The 21808-nt window shown below is 44.8% G+C and overlaps 1 protein-coding gene across 5 annotated transcripts in view; it reads right to left on the minus strand.

Moving 5' to 3' along the window:
• MYO1B (myosin IB) overlaps nt 1–21808 on the minus strand; it is a 175616-nt gene that overhangs the window by 122945 nt on the left and 30863 nt on the right. For 4 of the 5 annotated variants that reach the window (XM_072813242.1, XM_072813241.1, XM_072813244.1 and 1 more), the window contains one exon: nt 1792–1907. The exons of the other annotated variant lie outside the window; for it this stretch is intronic. In XM_072813242.1, coding sequence (XP_072669343.1) covers nt 1792–1907 — 116 coding nt within the window. The remainder of the gene's footprint in view (nt 1–1791; nt 1908–21808) is intronic. 5 annotated transcript variants of the gene reach the window in all.

Genomic DNA, 21808 nt, shown 5'->3' on the forward strand with positions numbered 1-21808 from the left:
ACACTGAGGCACAGCTAGGGCAGCCACGGAGGGCCTGGGGTGTGTTTGAAAGTGCACAGTCAGAGGCCCCACCACGAAAAAGGCAGATGACGGTTTTCACAGCCGGGCTCCCCACCCAGGAGCTGCGTGGCTTTGGGAAAATTCTCCCATTTGTAACACGACCTACCTCACAGAATTATTTTGAGAATAAAATGAGTTATCACCCACGTAAAGCACTGAGAGCAGTACCTGCGCAGAGTAAGTACTCAATAAATACAAACCACTCTCATAGGAAGGCTACCTGCATAAAGGTCACCATTTGCTATCAGCAGTTAAGGAAAGGGAAATATTTATAAATATACAAACCAAGATAAGTTCTTGGTTCTCAAGTTCTCATACTCACGGATACAAAAGAATCAACTGGAAAACTTGTGAAAAATGTAGATTCCTGGCTTGGGAGAGGTAAGGCCTACAAAACTAGGTATTTCACAAGCTCCTGCAGGGTTCTAACATCCCTGATCCAAGCATATTACTTTGGGAAGCACAGTTTCAAGGCCTAGAATTTAAAATAAATACTCGGGGATCCCTGGGTGGCTCAGTGGTTTCACACCTGCCTCTGGCCCAGGGCGCAATCCTGGAGTCCCAGGATCGAGTCCCACGTCGGGCTCCCAGCATGGAGACTGCTTCTCCCTCTGCCTGTGTCTTTGCCTCTCTCTCTCTCTCTCTCTCTGTCTATCATAAATAAATAAATCTTTTTTAAAAACTTCCTTTAAAAAAAATAAAATAAATACTCAGTCATCAAATAAAGTATTTCAATGACAGGGGCTTAACTACGGGGATAACTTCATAAAACAAATTTCAACATTTTATTTTCCTCCAGGCAAAATGAAACAAGAGGACTTGCAACATCTACTGCTTCTAGAAGAAAACAGAATAATCGAGATCCACTTGACGGGCAAAATATATAGTATTTAAGCTTTTAACAACCACTTTCAGGAATTACTTAAATATTTAGTGCCAAACAGTCCAAAGGTGTCACTGTGTGCTATCTTATCAGGAGAAACATCCAAGACTGTGGTATATATATGCTTTAATTACTAGATTTTTTTTCCTATCAAAATTAATCGAGCCCATAGATCATCTTCAAACATACAGAGAAAGTTCTTTTCTGCTAGACCACACCTAAAACTACAGACTCTGCCACCTTAGCTCAGGGGCCTCCAACCTCGGCGCTACGTAATTATGGTAGGTTGTTATTTACAGGAATTCTTTACACTAACAAGAGACCTTCAGAAAAAATCAAGCAAGTGGCTAGTTTCAGGGAAGTTGAAACCATTGGCCTAATGCACATGTCTGGCAAACACTGTCAATGTCTGTGAAGACCATAAACTGAAGGTATTATTCATTCTTTCTTGCTCAAAAACCATTACGCAACCCAACACTTGGGATCTTTCTTAACCCAACCCACTGAAAATGCTGCTTGGGCTCTTTAAAAGAATAAACAATGTACATTCTTGTTTTATTTGCAAAAATAATTAGCAGCAGCTGCTACTTACAAGAAACTCGTAACAGAACATATTTTACATAGTGAACCCAAATATTTCGGAACTTACAGAGCCTGACGCCAAATGGAGTACCCTGCCTTTTGGAAATTTAAAAGAAGGCACAACAATTAACTTTCACATTCCTTCGTCTAATTTTAAAAAATGACGAAAACATTTTCCCGAGACTCAAAGGAAACAGCTGGACACATCTGTCAACTACACGTCTCTGCAGTGAAAGAGAAACTTACTGCTCTAATACCACACTTACATGTGAGGGCTCAGTTCATAAAAATTTCTATTCCTGTAATCTTCTACTTTCTCTGGTGAATAAATGGGCAACGACCGGTATGGGTTAACGGATATGACCACACTTCCAATGTACGTCTGCAAAAGAAAGAACAAAAAAAAAAGATCCTCATTATCACACAGGATGTATTTTAACAGCTTAAATCTCAGGGTCTCTCAGTTTCATCCTTTTAGAAACAAAACTGGTTCTCCGGCTTGACCATTCCTACTTTTCAGGGACACTTAAGAGCTCTGAAGACAGATGGTCAAAGAAGGTTTCTTCATTTTGCTGATAAATGGAAGGCACAGATGTATACATTGAAAATACCTTTCAAAATAAATCTCTAACTCCTAACTCTGGGAAACAAACTAGGGGGGGGTGGAAGGGGAGGTGGGCGGGGGGTGGGGGTGACTGGGTGACGGGCACTGAGGGGGGCACTTGATGGGATGAGCACTGGGTGCTATTCTATATGTTGGCAAATTGAACACCAATAAAAAATAAATTTATAAAAAAAAAAAAAAACTCCAATACTCAGTTGTAGGACTTGGATATGTGACCTCTATATGGCATCAATCCATTTGTGTTAATTATGACAATGTGAATAAATTGTTAAGTTCCTTAAAATTCTTATCTTAAAAAAAATAAATAAATCTCTAGATTAACGTGTGATCCCGAGTAAGAGTCCTCCACAGTCCTGTCATGCTTGCCAAAATATTTGTCACCAACCACAGCTAATTTTGAGCAACAGCTATGCTGTCCCTTATTCCAGTTAAAACTAGTGTCTCCTCCTCTCCTCTTTATCCTCCACTGTAACTCAGGACTTCCCTCCTCCTGAACCACAGCCATACCTATCAACTAGGGCCTCACTTTCGGGCTGCCCTTGCACAAGCCCATCCACCGATCCTACTGGCTCAGACGGCATGCAGCCCGCTTTGGGGCCACGGTTACCCCTGGGCATTCAAACAACAGACTTCGATAGTCTAGCTCACACACTGCAACATCAGAATTTAAAGATACTTTTTATTTTTTTTTTTTTTAGATTTATTTATTTATTTATGATAGACAGAGAGAGAGAGAGAGAGAGGCAGAGACACAGGCAGAGGGAGAAGCAGGCTCCATGCAGGGAGCCCTATGCGGGACTCAATCCCAGGACTCCAGGATCGCACCCCGGGGCCAAAGGCAGGTGCCAAACCGCTGAGCCACCCAGGGATCCCCTAAATGTACTTTTTAAACGAGAGTACATTTAATGTCAAATTTAAATTTAATGTGGAATTTAAATGTATTTTGGGGATCCCTGGGTGGCGCAGCGGTTTAGCGCCTGCCTTTGTCCCAGGGCGCGATCCTGGAGACCCGGGATCGAGTCCCACGTTGGTCTCCCGGTGCATGGAGCCTGCTTCTCCCCCTGCCTGTGTCTCTGCCTCTTTCTCTCCCTCTCTCTCTCTCTCTCTATCATAAATAAATAAAAATTTATTTAAAAAAATAAATGTATTTTGGAGGGAATCAATACTGTATTTTAGGAGTCCTCATCCCTCTCATACTACAAACTGCCCTATTATTAATCATCTCTTCCATTTTGATCTGGATTCCCGGCAGCAGGAGTAGTTTGGTTCAGTTCGTTCTGTACAGAGACCAGCACAAAGCCACGAGCAAGAGTCACGGAACTGGAACTCATTTTACCGGCTTCATTTTTCCTTTCAGTTTCAACATCATGGGCCTGGGGGCGGGTGGGGAGGTGGGGGATGAAGACACTAACAAAAATATGTAAGTAATAAAATTATTTTAAGAAAAAAGGTAAAAGAAAAAAAGGGGGAAAAAGTCAGCTCTAACTTCCCCCATCTTTCCAATGTCATGTAACAGAAGGTGGCATTTTCAGAGCAACCGATTTTTCTGGTATTGCCACCACTGGATTCAAGATTGTCAGCTCTTTGCATAAATTGAACAGAACAGAAAACAGAACAGTATGAATGTTCTGATTTCTTTCTGTCAAAGATCACAATTATTTGAATTATTAAAGACTTCTCCCCCAACCCAGAAAACTAAACACCTGTTGGTCATTTCTACACATACTTTTTTTATCCTCTCAAGCACAGACAAGACCACTGTGGTGAAAGAAAACTGTTCCCACGCAGTTTTCTACATTTATTTCTGACATTCTATCACTAAGAACGATTAATCTGGCCTGACAAGAGAGGACTCCCAAGTTTTCTAACTTTTCCCATTTTCAAGCAGGTTTCTTCACACTCCAACCTACCTAGCGAGTAGATGGGAGATGCTGGAGACTGGGTGAGTGTCTCAATCGCTTCTAACTAATATACTAGAATTATTGGGTGGCTCCGCGGTTTAGCGTCTCCTTCAGCCCAGGGCGTGACCCCAGGGGTCCCGGGATCAAGTCCGGCATCGGGCTCCCTGCATGGAGCCTGCTTCTCCCTCTGCCTGTGTCTCTGCCTCTCTTGCTCTCTGTGTCTCTCATGAATAAATAAATACAATCTTTAGAGAAAAAAAAAAAGAATTATTAGCTACACTGGTAGATACGAAAATGTAATGACTGGTTATTCTTTTAATATCTGTTGATTAAAAGAGTGGCCTTCTTCCGTAGAAAAATACATGACTCTCCTTTTTTTTTTTTTTTTTTTTTTTTTAGGTAGTTCCTAGAACACAATGATTGAAACAGATATTTGCTGTTGGCAGACAAACCAATGATCAAGTTGTTCTTTAACACCAAACTTCACGGTGGCTAAATTCTTGATAAAAATCTGCCTCGGTAGCATTCTCAAATAGTGAACAACTCTGCTGCCTCAAACTCAAAATCAAAAGCCACACTACCGGATTACAAGTTTCTCTTTGTGACTTGTGACTTTCATCACACACGGAATTACGTGTGCTTCTTTTCCCCAGCTCTTTCCCTATCACCTCAAAAAGGCGTGGCCCATTAATGATGCCCCATAAATATCTGTTAACCGAATGACTGACATGTCCACGGCCCATCCATCACTAAGAAAGTGACTCTCATATCATTATCCTTCGGTTGAAATATAATAGCAAGTAAACTGTATATAGTGCCTAATATTTTGTTAGACCTATCTGCCACGTGTTGCCACTAAACAAATCTTTAAGCTCTATCCTTCCCCCTCAGGTTCCTACCGTGGGATACTGTTTGCAAAGATGGCTAGGACAGTTCCTTCCACTCCTGTAGGCAGACCCCTTTGAAATGTGACTTTGCAAGAATATTTTATTCCTCCAACCCTTCAATTTGGCCTTGTCCATGTAATCTGATCGTCAAATGTCCAATGAGACATTATAAGATGCGACATAAGCAGAGGCTTGAAAAGTACCCGTGGAGGAGGAGCCCCTTTTTGATGGCTGTGGCTGGAAGCCATGACATGAATGAGGTCGCACCACGTGGACGGCCGCGATGTCCTGAGGGGCATGGCCTGACAACCGTCAGACGTACGAGCGAAGCCATTCTAAGCCATCCAGCCCCGGGCAGGCCACCAGATGCCTCAAGTCAGAGGCAGCATGAACCCAGATGGGACCAGCGGAAGGCACGGCAAGCCAGAGTCGGCATACATCGCTATCCCGAAGAACTGTGCACAAGTAAATGCTGGTTGTTTCAGGCCACTCACTTGGGGAGCTGGCAAGTCACCCAGCAACAATCACTGGCACAGCAACATAGCTCAGTGAGTCGGAAGAGGGGCCGAGCGCGCGCTTTACGAATCTAACAAGGAAACAGTAAAAGAAACTGTGCTCTCTCTCCATGTTTCTTTATGCTCATGTTTCGGATACGAATCCTCTGGTCTCGAATTCCTAACTAGGTTTGCCCTCTACCATGACACCTGACCGTTCTGAGTTTCTTCCCTGAACAGTCGATGTGCACTAATAGTCAAAGATTTAAATATTTCCACATTGTGTCAACCGAGTAACTCAAAGCTTCAGTCATAGTCCTCCTCGCTCAGGCTCGAGAGAATTCCCGCAGCCGCTGACTGGCTGGGTGGAGTTTACAGTTCTACTGGGTAGGCCACTACCCATTCTACGTTCAGGTAACTGCAGCACCAGATTACACCTCCTTCCGCGGGATCCAGGACGATACTGACCAGACAGTCCATGTTTACATCAACAAACGTTTGCACTTACACATGATATACATCATCATCATCATTATTATTTTCTTCACAAGCAACCGTGTATTATTATAGTTGGGTATCTTCTTATCGCGCCATGCTATCAACGAACCCACGAAGTAGCCACTGCCATTAAGGGGTTGGAGATAAGACACAGAGTTGCTTAAAGTCCGGAATGTACATGAAAGGGCTGTGTGTCCTTTTTATTCTGAATATGCCCAGTTGAAAAAAAAAATAATAAAAAATTTTAAAAAAAGCTTATAAAAATTTTACAAAAGGGAACAACAAACAGGATTCATCCCTTGCCGCCCACCCCCCTAACCCCCCACCAAAGAGTTCCACTCACTCACTTGACTGGAAATAAGAAGTAGATGTGTCCTGTGTCGAGCACTCTGGAGCTCAGACGGCGCCAGGACCAGCAGCGCCCACAGAGAGGCCTCCGGAGGCTTAGTTCATCTCCCAGCAGGCCACTTAGGTGACGGGGCTCACAATCCAACCTTGTTGCTGTACCCCAAAGAACTCAGAGGAACGCCTACTAGAATCCAGAGGATGTTTTTCCCATTAAGCTAATTACACTGAAAGGGACTCCTTCCACATGATGGCCAAGACTCTCTACCAATGAGGTTCTATCTACCTTCTCCAACAGGGACAGGCTTGGCTCTCATTACCCTCATAGGTCTGTATGTATTTGCTCGATGATGTACTTAATGTACTCGGTGTAACCAGCCTCCTAACCACCTTGGCCACTTCCTGGCTCACCACCTCCATGCTCCCACCCCTGGGCACCCCCAAGTACTCAGGCGATGACACGGAAAAGCCCCCTTTAGTCCCACTGCCCTGTGGGACCAGGAGAGGAAAAGGATGTGGAGGGGTGAGGAGGGGAAGGTATGGGGAGAGGGAAGTGGAGCAAGGGGGAGGGAACAGGGTGGAAAAAAAGAGAAAGAGGACAAGCTCTACCTTTTTGCAAATGGCACATTTGATTAGCAACTTTATCTTTCACTTCTCAAGGGCAGACATTAAATCAAGAATGTACAAACATTCCTAAGTCAAAACAATCTCCGTCTTCATATTTCAGATATCTGTAGCATTCCAGAGCAGATGCCTTGTGAATAACCAAGTAATACTTGAGTGTTCCTATTGTGATCACAGTGAAGACTGAAGTCTTTCCTGGAGGAGGTGCCTCCAGCAGTTCAGAAACGAGAAGAAAAGCCCCTGATACATACCACCCAAAGACCAGGCGTTCGCATCTTTTAAAGTCTCCCCAGTTGTGGCTCAGTCCCCTTCAGCTCAGGTCATGATCCTGGGGTCCTGGGATGGAGCCCTGGGTCGGGCTCCCTGCTCAGGGGGGACGTCTGCTTCTCTCTCTGGCCCGTGCCCCCCACCCGGCCCCAGCTTGGGCTTTCTCTTGCTATCTCTCTCTTTCAAATAGATAAATAAAATCTTAAAAAAAAAAAAAAAAAAAAAAAAAACTGTTTTTTTTAAGTCTCCGCAGATAAAGTCACATGTAACCAGAGGTGAAAACCACCACTTGTGGTCTTCACCTTCAAGACCCACAAAACCGTGTTTCATTCTCAATGGCAATAACCATAACGGTGTCACTGTTGACCTGTCTTCTGACTCACCTCTTTAAATATGCCTCTGTAATTAATTCTGTAAACATTTCAAAAAGGAGAGAAAATCCTCCTAGGATTTTGCTTACTTTCACTTTAGCCACATCTCTAATAAACTTGGCACATGGTATCTCATCTCAGCACATACAGAGAAACAGCAGCGACGTGTCTGAATTGGGGCCCTCCTGCAGCCGTGTATTTCAAATGTTTGACTCATTGTAAGAAATTTTCATCACAATGAAGTACGTGTGTATATTTACATACACATACACACATATATATGAAAACAAGACTTTCACAAAACCCTAAATACTCTTACCATGTGTGATAGACTGATGGGATTTGTTCAATTCTATTCGTTACAAACTTTTTTAAAACTGCTGGTCCTAACCCATCAATGGCTTCCATCACCCATTAATTAGTAAGTTGAAACTTGTAGTTTAAAAAATACTGCTACAGAGCACTTCCTAACCTTTTTTTTTGTTGTTGTAGATCCCAGTGAAAGCTATAAAACTTCTCCCTAGAAAAAAAAACACGTATAATAAGCACGTAAAAGTTCACATACAGTTGATACACCAGGTTAAGAAGTCCTCCTACCCTAAAGGAAGAAAGGATGGCCACAAATGTTAAAAGGAAAAGAGAGGGAAAGAGAAGCAAAGAAAGAAAGAAAAGGAGTAGGAAAAATATCAAAATAATTTGATCAAAATATCAAAATATCAAAATAATTTTGAAAGCCTAAAAATGAAGAGCTGGTTAGGCCCAGCCCAACTGGCGCCGGGTGCTTTTTCACGTCGCACCGTGTTAGGACACAGCAGGACGACGGATCGAAGGCTGAAACGAGGGCAGTATCTTGGTTTTGACAACAAGGCTTTACACAATACGTTTAGGAAAGACGTCTAACCAAAGTAACTTTTCCCAAGTTACATAACGAAGCACAGTGTGGATGTTTTTCGAGTCTCAATTATGTGGAACTGTACACACGTTCCTCCTCGATGCTGCATGAACGGAGCATTGCGAACACACACAGGAAAGTCAGGACAGTTTTACATCTTTCATATCAGTGTTCTTCCCGGGGCAACATTAAGATCCTGAGAAGCCCTAAATTCTAAGAGTTTACATTTCAATTCGCCATATGAAACTGAAAATAAAATTGTACCTAAACCATAACATGCACATATGGAAATCCTACAATGACTCGTTCTCACCATCAGGGCGACTCTGATGATTCTTTTCAGTATGAAATTTCTTCCAAAATATGCTTTTAAAGTCTCTGCTTTGCTGGGGCTCTAACGAGGCACCCCATCTGCCTACCTACCAGCTTCCTTATTTTCTTCAGAACGAATTTCAGTTATTTACCATCTCCACAGTTCCTTGAAAACTCATCCCCAAACCTATTAAATTGCTGGCACAGGGGCTCCCGGGCGGCCCAGTCGGTTCACAGTCTGTGTTCAGCTCAGGTTGTGACCTCAGGGTGCTGGGACCCAGCCCCGAGTCGGGCTCCCTGCTTGGTGGAGGGTAGGGGGAGGCTGCTTCTCTTTATCCCTCTCCCTCTGCCCCTACCCCCCATCTGTGCTCACTCTTGCACTTTTTTATTCTCAATAAAATCTAAAAAAAAAAAAAAGAGAGAGAGAGAGACAGAAAAGTGCTGGCATAACATATGATGCACTGAAACACCTTTTTACTAAGCTTCTCCTCGATCTCCATGAGATGGACGTGACTTCTCCGTCTTAATGTCCGTAGCACGGAGCACAGTGAAGGTAAGCGGCACGGCCACATCACAGGAGGAGGAGCCAAGACGAGGAGCCAAGGGTCCACTGTCTTTGCATCAGAGCACACAATCCATGCTATTTGTTAGGCTTGCGAAGCTCAGGGGACAGTGGCCAAGCAGAATGCCTGATCATAGAAACCCGTGTCGCCCGATGCCTCTCCAGGGCACCGTCACCTCCGCACGCTGGAGGGCCCCGCGTGGGCACGAGCCTCCCTGGACGGGAGTGCTGAGACCCTGATGCCACCAGGGATAGACACAACAGGCAGAGGAGGAAACGATCTCGTTACAGGGGACACCGTTCACGGCAAGGGAGAGGATTTGATTTTTTGTGTTTGTCCCAGTGCGCAGAGCTTGTGCCTGCGTCGTGAGGAAGCGCGGGACGCTGTGTAATAATCATCCTTCGGCGTCCGAGAACCTGCCAGGAGAGCGCCAAGGCGAGGGCGAGGTTTCATGCAGCGTCTTACTGAAGCGGACCGTGGAGCCTAAAACGGCCCCAAGGAAGGACCAGGGAACGCGGAGGACGCGTCCAAACCCCGGGCTCCCGGGCCGTCGCTCCAAGCCGCCTCCACCTGCCGTGACAGCAGCCCCCACGAGGGCGGCTCGGGCCCAGGGGAAACCTGGCCGGGACAACCTCACGCCCGGCCACGGAGGAAGCCAGCGGCGCGGTACCAGGTGCCTTCGGTGGGCCCTCGGGTCCCCGCGGTGGGCCCGGCGCCTGTGCTGCCAGCGGCCCGGGCTGGGGGACGCGACGACCCACAACGTACGACCGCGGAGCCAGCGGCCACCAACAGGTGAAGTCAGGTTCAAGGGATCCCCGGTTAGATGAGTGGTTAGTGCTCTCACTGCCTGGGCGGGCGGGCTCTGGGCCTCCAGGAGGGCACGGCCGGCGACACCGGGAAGGCGACCCCGACACCGGGAAGTCGGCGCTCCCGGAGAGGGCGCGGGACAACTCGGGCTCTGGGTGACGCTGCGCTGCACTCCTGTTTTCAGATTTGACTAAGACACTTGGATCCTTCAAAACACATTTTTTTTCAAGATTTTATTTTATTTTTTTAATAATAAATTTATTTTTTATTGGTGTTCAATTTGCCAACATACAGAATAACCCCCAGTGCTCATCCCGTCAAGTGCCCCCCTCGGTGCCCGCCACCCAGTCACCCCCACCCCCGCCCTCCTCCCCTTCCACCACCCCTAGTTCGTTTCCCCGAGTTAGGAGTCTTCATGTCTGTCTCCCTTTCTGGTATTTCCCACCCATTTCTTCTCCCTTCCCCTCAAGATTTTATTTATTTATTTCACACACACAGAGAGAGAGAGAGAGAGAGAGAGCGAGAGCGCACGCAGGGGGAGCAGCAGAGGAAGCGGGAGTAAGAGCAGGCTCCCCGCCGTGCAGGGGACCCAATGCAGGGCTTGATCCCAGGACCCTGGATCATGACCCAAGCCAGAGGCAGAGACGCTTAACAGACTGAGCCACCCCGGCGTCCCCCCGACAACGTTTTAAGTGCGAATGGCCGAGACTCAGGACGGTTATGGGCACGCCCAGGGTCAGCGCAGCGCCGTTCCCCACAGCGAAGGGCCGGAGCTGCCCAAGTGCCCAGGACGCGGGGACAGGGGAACAGCACAAGGTCCACAGAGGCAATGAGATACGGTCCTAAAAAGGAAGACGGGGCACAAAGGCCCGCCCACCTCTATTTCAAAGACGGGAATGAGACGCTGTGCCTAGAGCCAAGACCTCCCGTGAGTAAGAGCCACAAAACAAGACCAGGAGCAGCTGCAGGGAGCCTCCAATGTCGGGGAGGACACCGAGGCCATCCAGCCTGAGAGCAGCTCAGCGGAGTCGGCGTGTGTACCCCGCCCCCCACCCTCTAATAGATAAATAATCTTTAAAAACGGGGACATGGGCAGCTCCGGTGGCTCAGCAGTTTAGCGCCGCCTGCAGCCCAGGGCGCGATCCTGGAGACCCTGGATCGAGTCCCGCGTCGGGCTCCCCGCATGGAGCCTGCTTCTCCCTCTGCCTGTGTCTCTGCCTCTCTCTCTCTCTCTCTCTCTCTGTGTCTCTCATGAATAAATAAATAAAATATTAAAAAAAAAAAAAACAGGGACACGTGGTGGCTCAGTTGGTTAAGCGTCTGACTCTTGGTTCCGCCTCAGGTCACGATCTCAGGGTCGTGAGACGGAGCCCCGCGCGAGGCCCCACAGAGTGGGGAGTGGGCCAGGGGTTCTCCTCTGCCCCCGTGCACACACTCACATGCTCGCTCATGCTCACTCTCTCTAATAAATAAAACTTTAAGAAAAAAAAAAGTCTGTGCGTGGGGTGAGGAGGTTAGATGCTGAGACAGGCTGACTTAAGTGCTCTGGAGCTCTTCACTCAGATTCTATGTCATCCAGAATTTCATGCTTCTAATGCATTTGAAATACTGTGTAAACCTTGGTTCCAAGTTATCTGGCTAAGTTTTTCAGTTTTGTGTGACCCTGGGTAATACACTTAACCTCTCCAAACCCCTGTTTGCTCATCAGGCCAAGGAGGAGGACACGGTTTCCTTCCTGGTCTCATTCTGAGGATTCAATGAGATTCTGCGTTAAAGCACGAAACACAGCACCTGGCACACGGCGAGTGGCCCATAATACGACCCTCGTGATAATAGAAACCCACAGCTTGGCCCTGCTGGCACCAGCTGGTCCTTGTAAATGGCCAAGTCAGGACTCGAAAGCCTATGACCTCACTAATACGTCAGCAAAACTCATAAAGGAGCCCTGCAGTGCCCAAGTCTTACAGAATGGTCTTTGTATATAGGGACTTGAAGGGTTCTCAGATGAGCACACGAGGCACATCTTAACAAAACTAATATTAAAAGCCCAGGATCCCGAGAAAGTGATTATACAAGACAAGCTGATGTCTTGTCATTTCTTCAGAAATGACAACACGCTATTCACTTCGTGAGGAGGAATTTACCCTCTTCTTGGGTCTCAGATCCTGGGAATCGGATCACAAGACATCAAGACCTTATGTGCCACAGTGCTTTTAATTAGACATTTGTAAGATTTCCCAGATTCCCTCAAAGAGGACGTTTGTCTTACTTGTTTTCTTAAAATCACGGTTTGGTCTAGCAAACACTTTGCTTTTTTTTTTTTTTTTTTTTTTTTTTTTAGATACAGTTCAAAATTGTGAAAAACCGCCTGAGTGAAAAAATTATAAATGTAAGGTCAATAACCAGTGTAGCCCACCTACTATCTGGGTCTTCTGGCCAACACAGCCTCATTCGTGTGTGTACCTCGTACCTCGCATACCCAGTCTAAGAACATATTTGTGATAGACATGGAAGATATATATAACTCATACTAATAATAGCCTATTTTCACAGAGGAAGAAACTGAAGGCATTCAAAGGTCTTAAAAACTTGCCCAAGGTTTGACCATTAGAGGTGGAGATAGTTTCATACCAAACTCTACACCAAAGTCTATGGCGTTAAACAGAGATTTGGTCAGACTCTTTCAGCTGCTCAGCACAGAGATGCTGTGAAGTTACATCAAGTACTGAGTTTGACTGTACTAACCGCTCAAGAACCCCTCAGCAAAACCTATCACCAAGCTACGAGAAAACCTGGGACCCAAGAGTGAGCATGGGTGCAAGGTGGCCTTACACCAAGGCCAACACAAGTTGGGGAAGGCTTCCTGTCCAGCGCCACTACCAATGTGCCCATCCCCTGCTCACGTTTCTGCTTCTTCTGAGCCTCCTACTACTGGTTTTCTCACTTTCTACTCCATAGCCGTTCTACGTCAAAGATGCTAATTCATAGTTTCTGCCTTGCCACGTGGCCCATCCTGGCCTTACAACGTCATGACTACCAGCATCTGCTTTCATGGATATTTCATTTTTTCCATATTTCTCGATTCAAAGTGTGAGGGAAGAAATGAGCCCTGTCCATATCTCTGCTGTGCCATAAGTCATTGTCCTTAGATCGGGAGCCCACATAGGCCAGGAGTCACAGAAACCATGGCTACCAAGGGAGGCCAGCAAGCTGGTCAGACATGGTCCAAAGCCTGACTAAACTACCATCATATTATAATCCTTTATTCCTGTGCTGCCAGTCATTTCAGACTATAAATTAAAGAACTATATATGAGTCCTATGCCATGCTAAAATACTGGCTAAAAATATCACCTCGGGCGGCCTTTATTTTAGAGCACTGCAACATAATACTATATTATCTTTGTTGAGATAAACTATAATGAGACAAGTATTTCCAAATATGCATTGTTCTCCGGACCTAATAAAACTCTCTTAACTAAGGTACAGAGTGGGCCTGTGTTATAGGTGCACTACTAGCTGAAAATAGTATTTATGGCTAATTGGGGTGGTAAATCCAACAAAAAAGAAATCTGTTTGATGAATAGCAAAGAGGAAGGGAGGTAGGGAAAAGGAGGGGGAAGAGAGTAGGAGGCAGGGAGGAAAAGAAAGAGTTGGGGGAGGACAGAAAGAGAGAAATGGTTATTACAAGGAAATCTCAGGGCCCGAAACCTTGAAGAAAAGTCATTTTGGGTTACCAAGTTTTTCAGATGGTCATAGCACCTGCCAGGTACTCCACGCCTACTATGTGCCAGGCAGGTACCAAGCTAAGAGGCCCCTTAACCTCCATCACGACTCAACAAGATAAGCATCATGAAACCCATTGTGTGGATGAGAAAACTTACTCTCAACTACTCATAATGGTAGCAGTGGTTGTGAGTGGCCAACCTTAGGTCTATGTGCCAAAGGCCTGTGCCTTTTCCAACGTGTCACATTGCATTTCAGCCTCCACCCCCCACCCCCAAAACATGGAATCGAAATAGCCTCTCTGCAGAAATTAGGATCGCCATTAATACAGATCTGTGCTATAGATATAACAGCAGAAATAGATCGGGGGGGGCAGGGAGGGGCTGAATTGGTCACGCGACCGGCCACATGTCCCCTGTGCTGATTAGCTTCTCCTCTACTTCGTGCTCATAAAGGTGAAAGACTACATACAGCTGTCCATCTCCTCCATCCACTGAACATGATGAAAAACAATCTCCTCCCAAGACCTTCTCCCACCTTCCAGAGGGGGAAACATCATCCCAACACTCACGATTGCTTTTCTTTGACTAGTGAGCTCCTAAGCCTTTAGAACTGAACACACACACCCCCCACACTAGTCACCCTAGTTCATGGCACTGCACTGTTGACTGCTAACTCAACATGTGGCAGGAATGCTGATTATCATTTCAATTATGTGTCCGGATTGCTGAGGCTGCCTGGTTCCAAAGCTGTAATTCCTCAATAGCACACTTAATTATTTGGAAGAGCACGCTGCAGACAGTGAATACTCATGTCAGTGCTATCACTGAGCGCTCAGAGCAACCGTGTACAGTCAACAGGACTAGTATTAAGAGCATGAACTCTGGAGCCGGGCTTCCTGGATGTGAATCCCAGCTTTATCACGTACTTGCCCTGTGACCCTGGACAACTTACTTAGTCTTTCTGAGCCTCAGCTTCCTTATAGTAAAATGAAGATAATTTAAAAACCTACAATGCGTAGGACTTTAGTAAAAATTAAATGAACAAATACATGCAAAGCTTAGAATAGCACACGGTACCAATCAGGCTTAATAAATGTTAGTTGTTACCATTTATCATTTTATTAATAAATGGTGTCTAAGGAGTTAGAGCACTTGCCTTAGGTCTCACAGACAGTAAGTGGCAGAGCCAGGACCAGTAACCACTAAATTGCCATCCAAAGATGACACCACTGCAGATCTGAGGTCAGGCCTTAATTTCCTCCAAATCAAACTTCAAATATGGCTCTGCCCAAAACATTTAAATTAATATATTCTAAGTATTATACGAACGTGCCTGCATGACGAGCCCACTCTCTAAGCTTGGTAAATAACAGATAGAGATTGCCCATTTTCCAAGGTCTAAGAGGAAGAAAATTTTCCAATCACCAAAGGTTTTAATAGCGCCTAGGCAGGTTGAAACTGGGGAGTTATCACCAAAAATGATTATTTGGAAAAATGTTATTAAAACTGTCTAAGAGAGATTATGCTCAGAAATTAGACACAACATTTCTCTTCAGCCTTGCGATTGCTTTTCACCAGCTTTATCCAGCCTTCTGACGAGGTCTCGGCTCCAAACACCGAAGCTACACTCTGGGAAACAAACACTATGTATTCCTCACGTCTCCTGAAAGGTCCACCTTCTCAGTGAGCCCGAGAGGCAGTCTGCTCGTGGTGAATCACTAGTACACTACCAAGTCTAGGTGTTTCATGTCACCAGGTCAGGGAATCTCTCTCCTTCCCCTACTTGGTCTAGCTGGGATGGGCAGTGACAGTAAACATGGTTCTTTTTCTTCGCTCAAACATTTATACATTTTGGATTTTCTGGATAAAGACCCATCCTCTTCCTACTTCCAACTCCAGAAAAAAAAATCTGAACTGAAAAAAAAAAATCTGAACTGTTCATGAAGCTAACATAATCTGGAAAATGATCATGTTATTTTCTTTCACTCTCTTAACTACTATTACTTCTAAAAATGAGACTGGGTACTGGGCTGAGAAAATCACATTTTCAGGTTATGCGTGCCTGGGCCATCTGATTTTTTCCAAAAGCATTTGTTACCTTTGTAGTTTGAAAAAAAAAAAAAAAAAAAGACTTTTTAAAGCAAATTTTAAAAAGAAAAAAAGATAGGAGACTGTCCGGGTAGCAGGAATGACACTAAACTGGATGTCTGAACACCAGTCCTGCTCTTGGCCAACATCCCCATGAGCTTGGAAAAAGACCAAGCCTCCCATGAGTCTGGAGACCTAGCCGAACCCCCAATGACAGCTTGGTAAAACCCTTGGCAGAGGACCCAGGTAAGCCATGTCCAAACACCTGATCCACAGAGAAATAAGGAGATTAAAAAAAATGCATGTTATTACAAGTTGCAAAGTTTGGGGTAAATCTGTTATGCAGCAATAGAAGACTAATATGTCATTGATGCCAAATTCCCAGGAATGTATCTATACCCATTATATAATGGAAAGTGTTTTTGAAACTTTAAGTAAGTATATAAATGTTAGCTACTATTATTCATTTGCTTTGCACTATTTTAAACCAAACAGATTGTGCACTTATAGTTGCATAACTTTGATAAAAGCATCTGATTCCCTCCTTATGGGGATCCTAATTCTAGTACTAACTGCTAAAAATTAAGACAATTTTTACTAGACTTTCAAAGCAGTCACTTTCATATCTACAATTAGTTTAACTTAAGATCCTAAAATTGGACTAATTCGGCCCTCTCTATGTGGATGATCCCCAACCTAACAATTCAGATAGAAAACAAACTAAATCGACTTGTCAGCACCAAAAATACTTCTTGTCAGAAAACAGACACCTCGGTTCTTTAGTTTCCAAATCTGCCCTGGGCCTTGCTCTTGCCCAAATTGCAGCTTTCCTGTTCCCGAACAGAGCCACAGTCCTGACCAGTCACCCTAAAAACAGAATCCCGTCTGGGTGGGTCTCCTGCAGTACGATCCACATGCAATCCTGCCACCATTCCGTCTGGCCGAGGGGTGGGGTGGGGAGGCCGGAAGAAGGTCTGACAAAGGCGGAATGAATACAGAAGAGCAGGGCTCAGTCGTGTCACAACCAACCATTTCCCAACACTGACCCCACACACACTGCTAGACTGAAAGGCACGTCCTGCAACTTGTCCCACCCGGAACCACCGCCAAGAGGGAGGAATAAAAGCAAACAGAGTCTCTGACCCTCCATGTCACCCCATCAGGTCAACATTCCCTCTATCTACTCTCACCTGATCCTCCTCCATGTTCAACCGAACAGCTCTTCCTGCAAAGATCACATCGTCTGGAACTGCCCCGGGTTTAGAGACTCTCTGCCTGGCCACAAATAGGATGACGAACCAACTCAGGGCTTCGGTGCGTTAATCCACCTCAGAGCAAAATGGGATATTCCTCGTGCACTTGAGTATCTCTCATAAAAGCATCTGATTCTATCTTTACAGGGATCCCAATCCTAGTACTAACTGCTAAAAATTAAGAGAGTCTTTACTAGACTTTCAAAGCAGTCTCAGTCACAGCTGGTTTAGCTTAAGATCCTAAAATTAAACTGATTTAATATCAGTCCCTCCATATCTGGATGATCCGTGATCTGACAATTCAGATAGGAAACAAACTAAATGTCCTTGTCAGTACCAAAAATACTTATTACTCTAAAGGTTGCAAGGAACATATTCGACAAAAACAAACCCATAGGCATTGCAGAACAGAAATAAAACCGTATTACTTTGGAAGCAAATATTTCAACAGAATTTCTCTGAAGTGGATGGACTTCAACTATGTTTCCAGTCCCTGCGGCACCTGGTTACTCTTCTTGCCATTAGAAGTTCTTCAGAAGGAAGTCCGAGAAGCATGCCTTTGGGTGCACCTGAAGTCTACACCTCAAATGATAAATGCTTCCCATGGGGCACACCCTCTAGGTATCAACATCCATAAAGCCACTTCATCACAAACTCCCTACCCAGCATGTGATGGGTTTACAGCAGTGACCTCATCAGCATTAATTTCTCCTTCTTTCTCTCCTTTTCCTAACATGTTAATCAATATACCTGGTTGGATATTCACCCACTTACATACATCCATCTACTCTGGAAGAAAACTGACCCTATCCCAATCCTGGGGTTGGACATCAGTTTCTTAAGCCACCCAGTTCATTCTGGTCCCCAGGCCACAGTCAGTGGTTCAGGGGTATGCGATGAATCAACTGGTCTACCCAGAGCTTCCAGTTTATTATGACAGGATCACAAGGAATTCTACTTCCAAAGTCAGCTGGCTAGAGATCCAGAAAATCACTAACGGTTATGAATGCTCTGGAAAGTTGATAACTCATTATCTAGAGGCAAACCAGTCCCCTTGTGAGGGCTCTGTGAAGGCAGGGACTATTTCTTCAGATCCTGAGGGTATGGAGGCAAGTGGATAGATGGCAGGATGGAAGAAGAGGGCCCCCGACCCTGAGCAGTGTCCTTCACAAAGGACACTGCCAAGTCTCTAGGGATAGCCAGGATTCACAAGTCCATGCCAAGGTCTTTCCATTCACTGGTCCCCTTATCAACCATGGCTTCTGGTTTGTTCACGTGATGGATCATCGTAGACTATTGTCCACTTTTGCAGGATAAAACTCTGAGACTACAAAAGAGATTTTCAAAAAAAAACCTGCACTTTCATTGTCTGGGAAAGAATTTAAAAACAAGGTGAAGTACTAAAAAACTGCATGGCCTCTGGCATCAGGCTAAATAATTCCACAGCAACCTATGAACAAAACCAAAGCAGGAATATTATCAGAAGAAGAGCCAGGAGCAGATTTCTCAAGGGTGGTATACAGGACATAGGGGGTTGCAGAGGTGTAGTAATCAAATTTATTGCGCGGTATTTTTTTTTTTTAATTACCAAAAACAATACATGTGGGATGCCTGAGTGGCTCAGTGGTCAAGGGTCTGCCTTTGGCTCAGGGCATGATCCCGGGGTCCCGGGATCAAGTTCCACATCAGGCTCCCTGCATGGAGCCTGCTTCTCCCTCTGCCTTTGTCTCAGCCTCTCTCTGTGTATCTCTCATGAATAAATAAATAAAATCTTTAAAAAAAAAAAAATGCTTGACTCAATGAGTTCTAGAATACAGAGATCTAAAAGAGTAGCCCTTCCCTGTCCCCATATCTCATTCCACTGTGCTGTGGTGCCTAAAGTTAGCATGCCTTTCTCTACGTGCACACAAGTATACAAACACATGTGCACATCCATAAATCCCCATTAAAAAAAGGATCATACTATACACACCGCTATATAACTTTTTATTTTATTTTCTTTTTTTTTTGCTTAAGGTAGAGAATGCCCAACCCTCCAGTATGTTGCAAGTACGTTTAGTTACAAAATGAAGGCACACATCTCACGAAAATGTGAGCCCTAACGTACCTTGGAAAACATTAATTGATATGAATACCTGGAAGCAGAAAGCAATTTCATGCTTTTGTTTTTGTTATACCAGAAAGAGCATTCCTCAAATGGTGAGAAAATAAAATTATGTAGGGCTGAAACCCAGACATTTCGTCTGCTGAAGACTCATGAACATTAACATTTGGCATTTTGTTAGAAAGGGGATTGTTTTATTTTAATGGGCACAAAAAATCAGGTACGTGAATGCATGTAATGTGCTGCTCTCCAGCCTATTTTCAATCCCTTGAAAAGTGATCCGTGCTTCTTAGAGCCAAAAAGAAAAACGATCAGCAACGTTACTTACGATAGAACTGAGTCTTCCTATCTCCATCTCAAAGACCAATGTTTAAAAGTCTGTCTTTTATTTGATATCAGACCACACTTTCAATGAAAGCTGCAGAGCCGTACAGTTTTCCCACCTGAAAGCCGAGCTGCTCCGCTCTGCGCGAAGGTAACACCAGGCCTCACTGCCAAACCAGACGCCACCTCCTCCCTGCCCTGCAGCAGCATTTTATACCTTTTCCATTTGAATCAACATTTTATGTAACTACATCCCTGACCTGAGGATCTGGTTATTAAACTAATATTCCAAAAGCAGTATCCACATATCTCAAGTGACTGTCAACCTCCCCTACTTCCAGCAGCACAAATCAAGAAAGAGAAAAAGTTCAAGTTCCAGATGATCACTACCATTTCCTTAAGAAATTAATTACCCTGGGTCCAACTTCTTGACTTTGGCTCAGGTCATAATCTCAGGGTCATGAGACTGAGCCCCTTGTTGGACTCCATGTGGGGCGTGGAGCCTGCTTAAGATTCTCTCTCTCAATATCAGAAAGGGAGGGATCCCTGGATGGCGCAGCGGTTTGGCGCCTGCCTTTGGCCCAGGGCGCGATCCTGGAGACCCGGGATCGAATCCCACATCGGGCTCCCGGTGCATGGAACCTGCTTCTCCCTCTGCCTGTGTCTCTGCCTCTCTCTCTCTCTGTGTGTGACTATCATAAATAAATAAATAAATAAATAAATAAATAAATAAATAAATAAAAGGGGAGACAGAACATGAGAGACTCCTAACTCTGGGAAACGAACTGGGGGGGGGGGTAGAAGGGGAGGTGGGTGGAGGGTGGGGGTGACTGGGTGACGGGCACTGAGTGGGGGCACTTGATGGGATGAGCACTGGATGTTATTCTATATGTTGGCAAATTGAACACCAATTAAAAATAAATTTATAAAAAAAATAAAGATTCTCTCCCTTGTCCTCAGCCCCTACCCCCTCTAAAAAAAGAAATTAATTATCCAAAGTCATCCTTGAAACATAATTGGCTAACTGGAAAGGAAAACTGTACATGGTATAAAATAATACAGATTTGCCTATCATTTTTTAAATATATTTGTTCCACAAAAGTAATAATTGATCATACTTGCATCAGTTACAAAGCTCTCTATTTATTTATTTATATTTCCTTGTGCTGGGGAACTGAGGGGGAAGAAGTAAGAGAAGGAGACAAACCATGAGAGACTCTTGACTCCGGGAAACAAACAAGGGGTAGTGGAAGGGGCGGCGGGCAGGGGGACGGGGTGACTGGGTGATGGGCACTGAGGGGGGGCACTGGACACGATGAGCACGGGGTGTTATGCTATATGTTGGCAAATTGGATTTAAATTTAAAAAAATAAATATATTTCTTCCTACTGTTCCCACATTGACAGACAGAAAAATATTCAGCTTGTCCCAATAATCCAACTCATCTCCAAACAAGGATACACCATAAAAAGGTGGGGGGAAGCACTCAGGAGTGAGGAGGCTGAATCTAGTAAAATGACTTCCGCCCACCGCATCCAGTTTCCTTCTCAGCAGCTGGGACAGGGAATCAGCGCCCCATTTTCTTGGTTTAGTTAACAACACACCTCTACCTGAAGAGATGCAAACGTCAGGGCTTTACGCAAATTCCTAAAAAGCTGCCTATGAATGTATTCTTTACTCCTTACATGTATTTAAGGAATACATAGTTAGACTAACAATGTGAAATCCTTTATAAAGAATTTTTACAACATAAACATTCTCCCAATATCATTTATCTTTATATGTTTTCATTTTTGTGTATGACACTATACTTCCATGTAGAGGGACAGGACCAGTCCCAAATCTCCAGGGAGCAAACCTATATTCTTACCTGATAATCTACTTCTGTCTCTACTGAGGACAAATGTCAACAAGGTTCATGTCTCTTTTGACAGGTCACTGCCTTGCATTTTAACGAGTAGCTTCTCGGAGGTTAGATATGGGGACAGGGAAGGGCTACTCATTGAGTCAATGAGTTCTAATTTTATGAAGGCATCCAAGAAGATGCCCCTAATTTTAAAACTCCTCCTGAATACCTGTTCCTCACAGGATAGGAACTCAGCATTCTCCTTGCTTTACAATGCCTCCAACACCCGGGCAAGGCTCTGCGCGCGGTCGGCACTCTACAAACACCGTGTGAAAAACAGACTCACTCGACTAAT

This window comes from Canis lupus, chromosome 36 (genome assembly GCF_048164855.1).
Source record: "Canis lupus baileyi chromosome 36, mCanLup2.hap1, whole genome shotgun sequence".
Classification (NCBI taxonomy): Eukaryota; Metazoa; Chordata; class Mammalia; order Carnivora; family Canidae; genus Canis; species Canis lupus.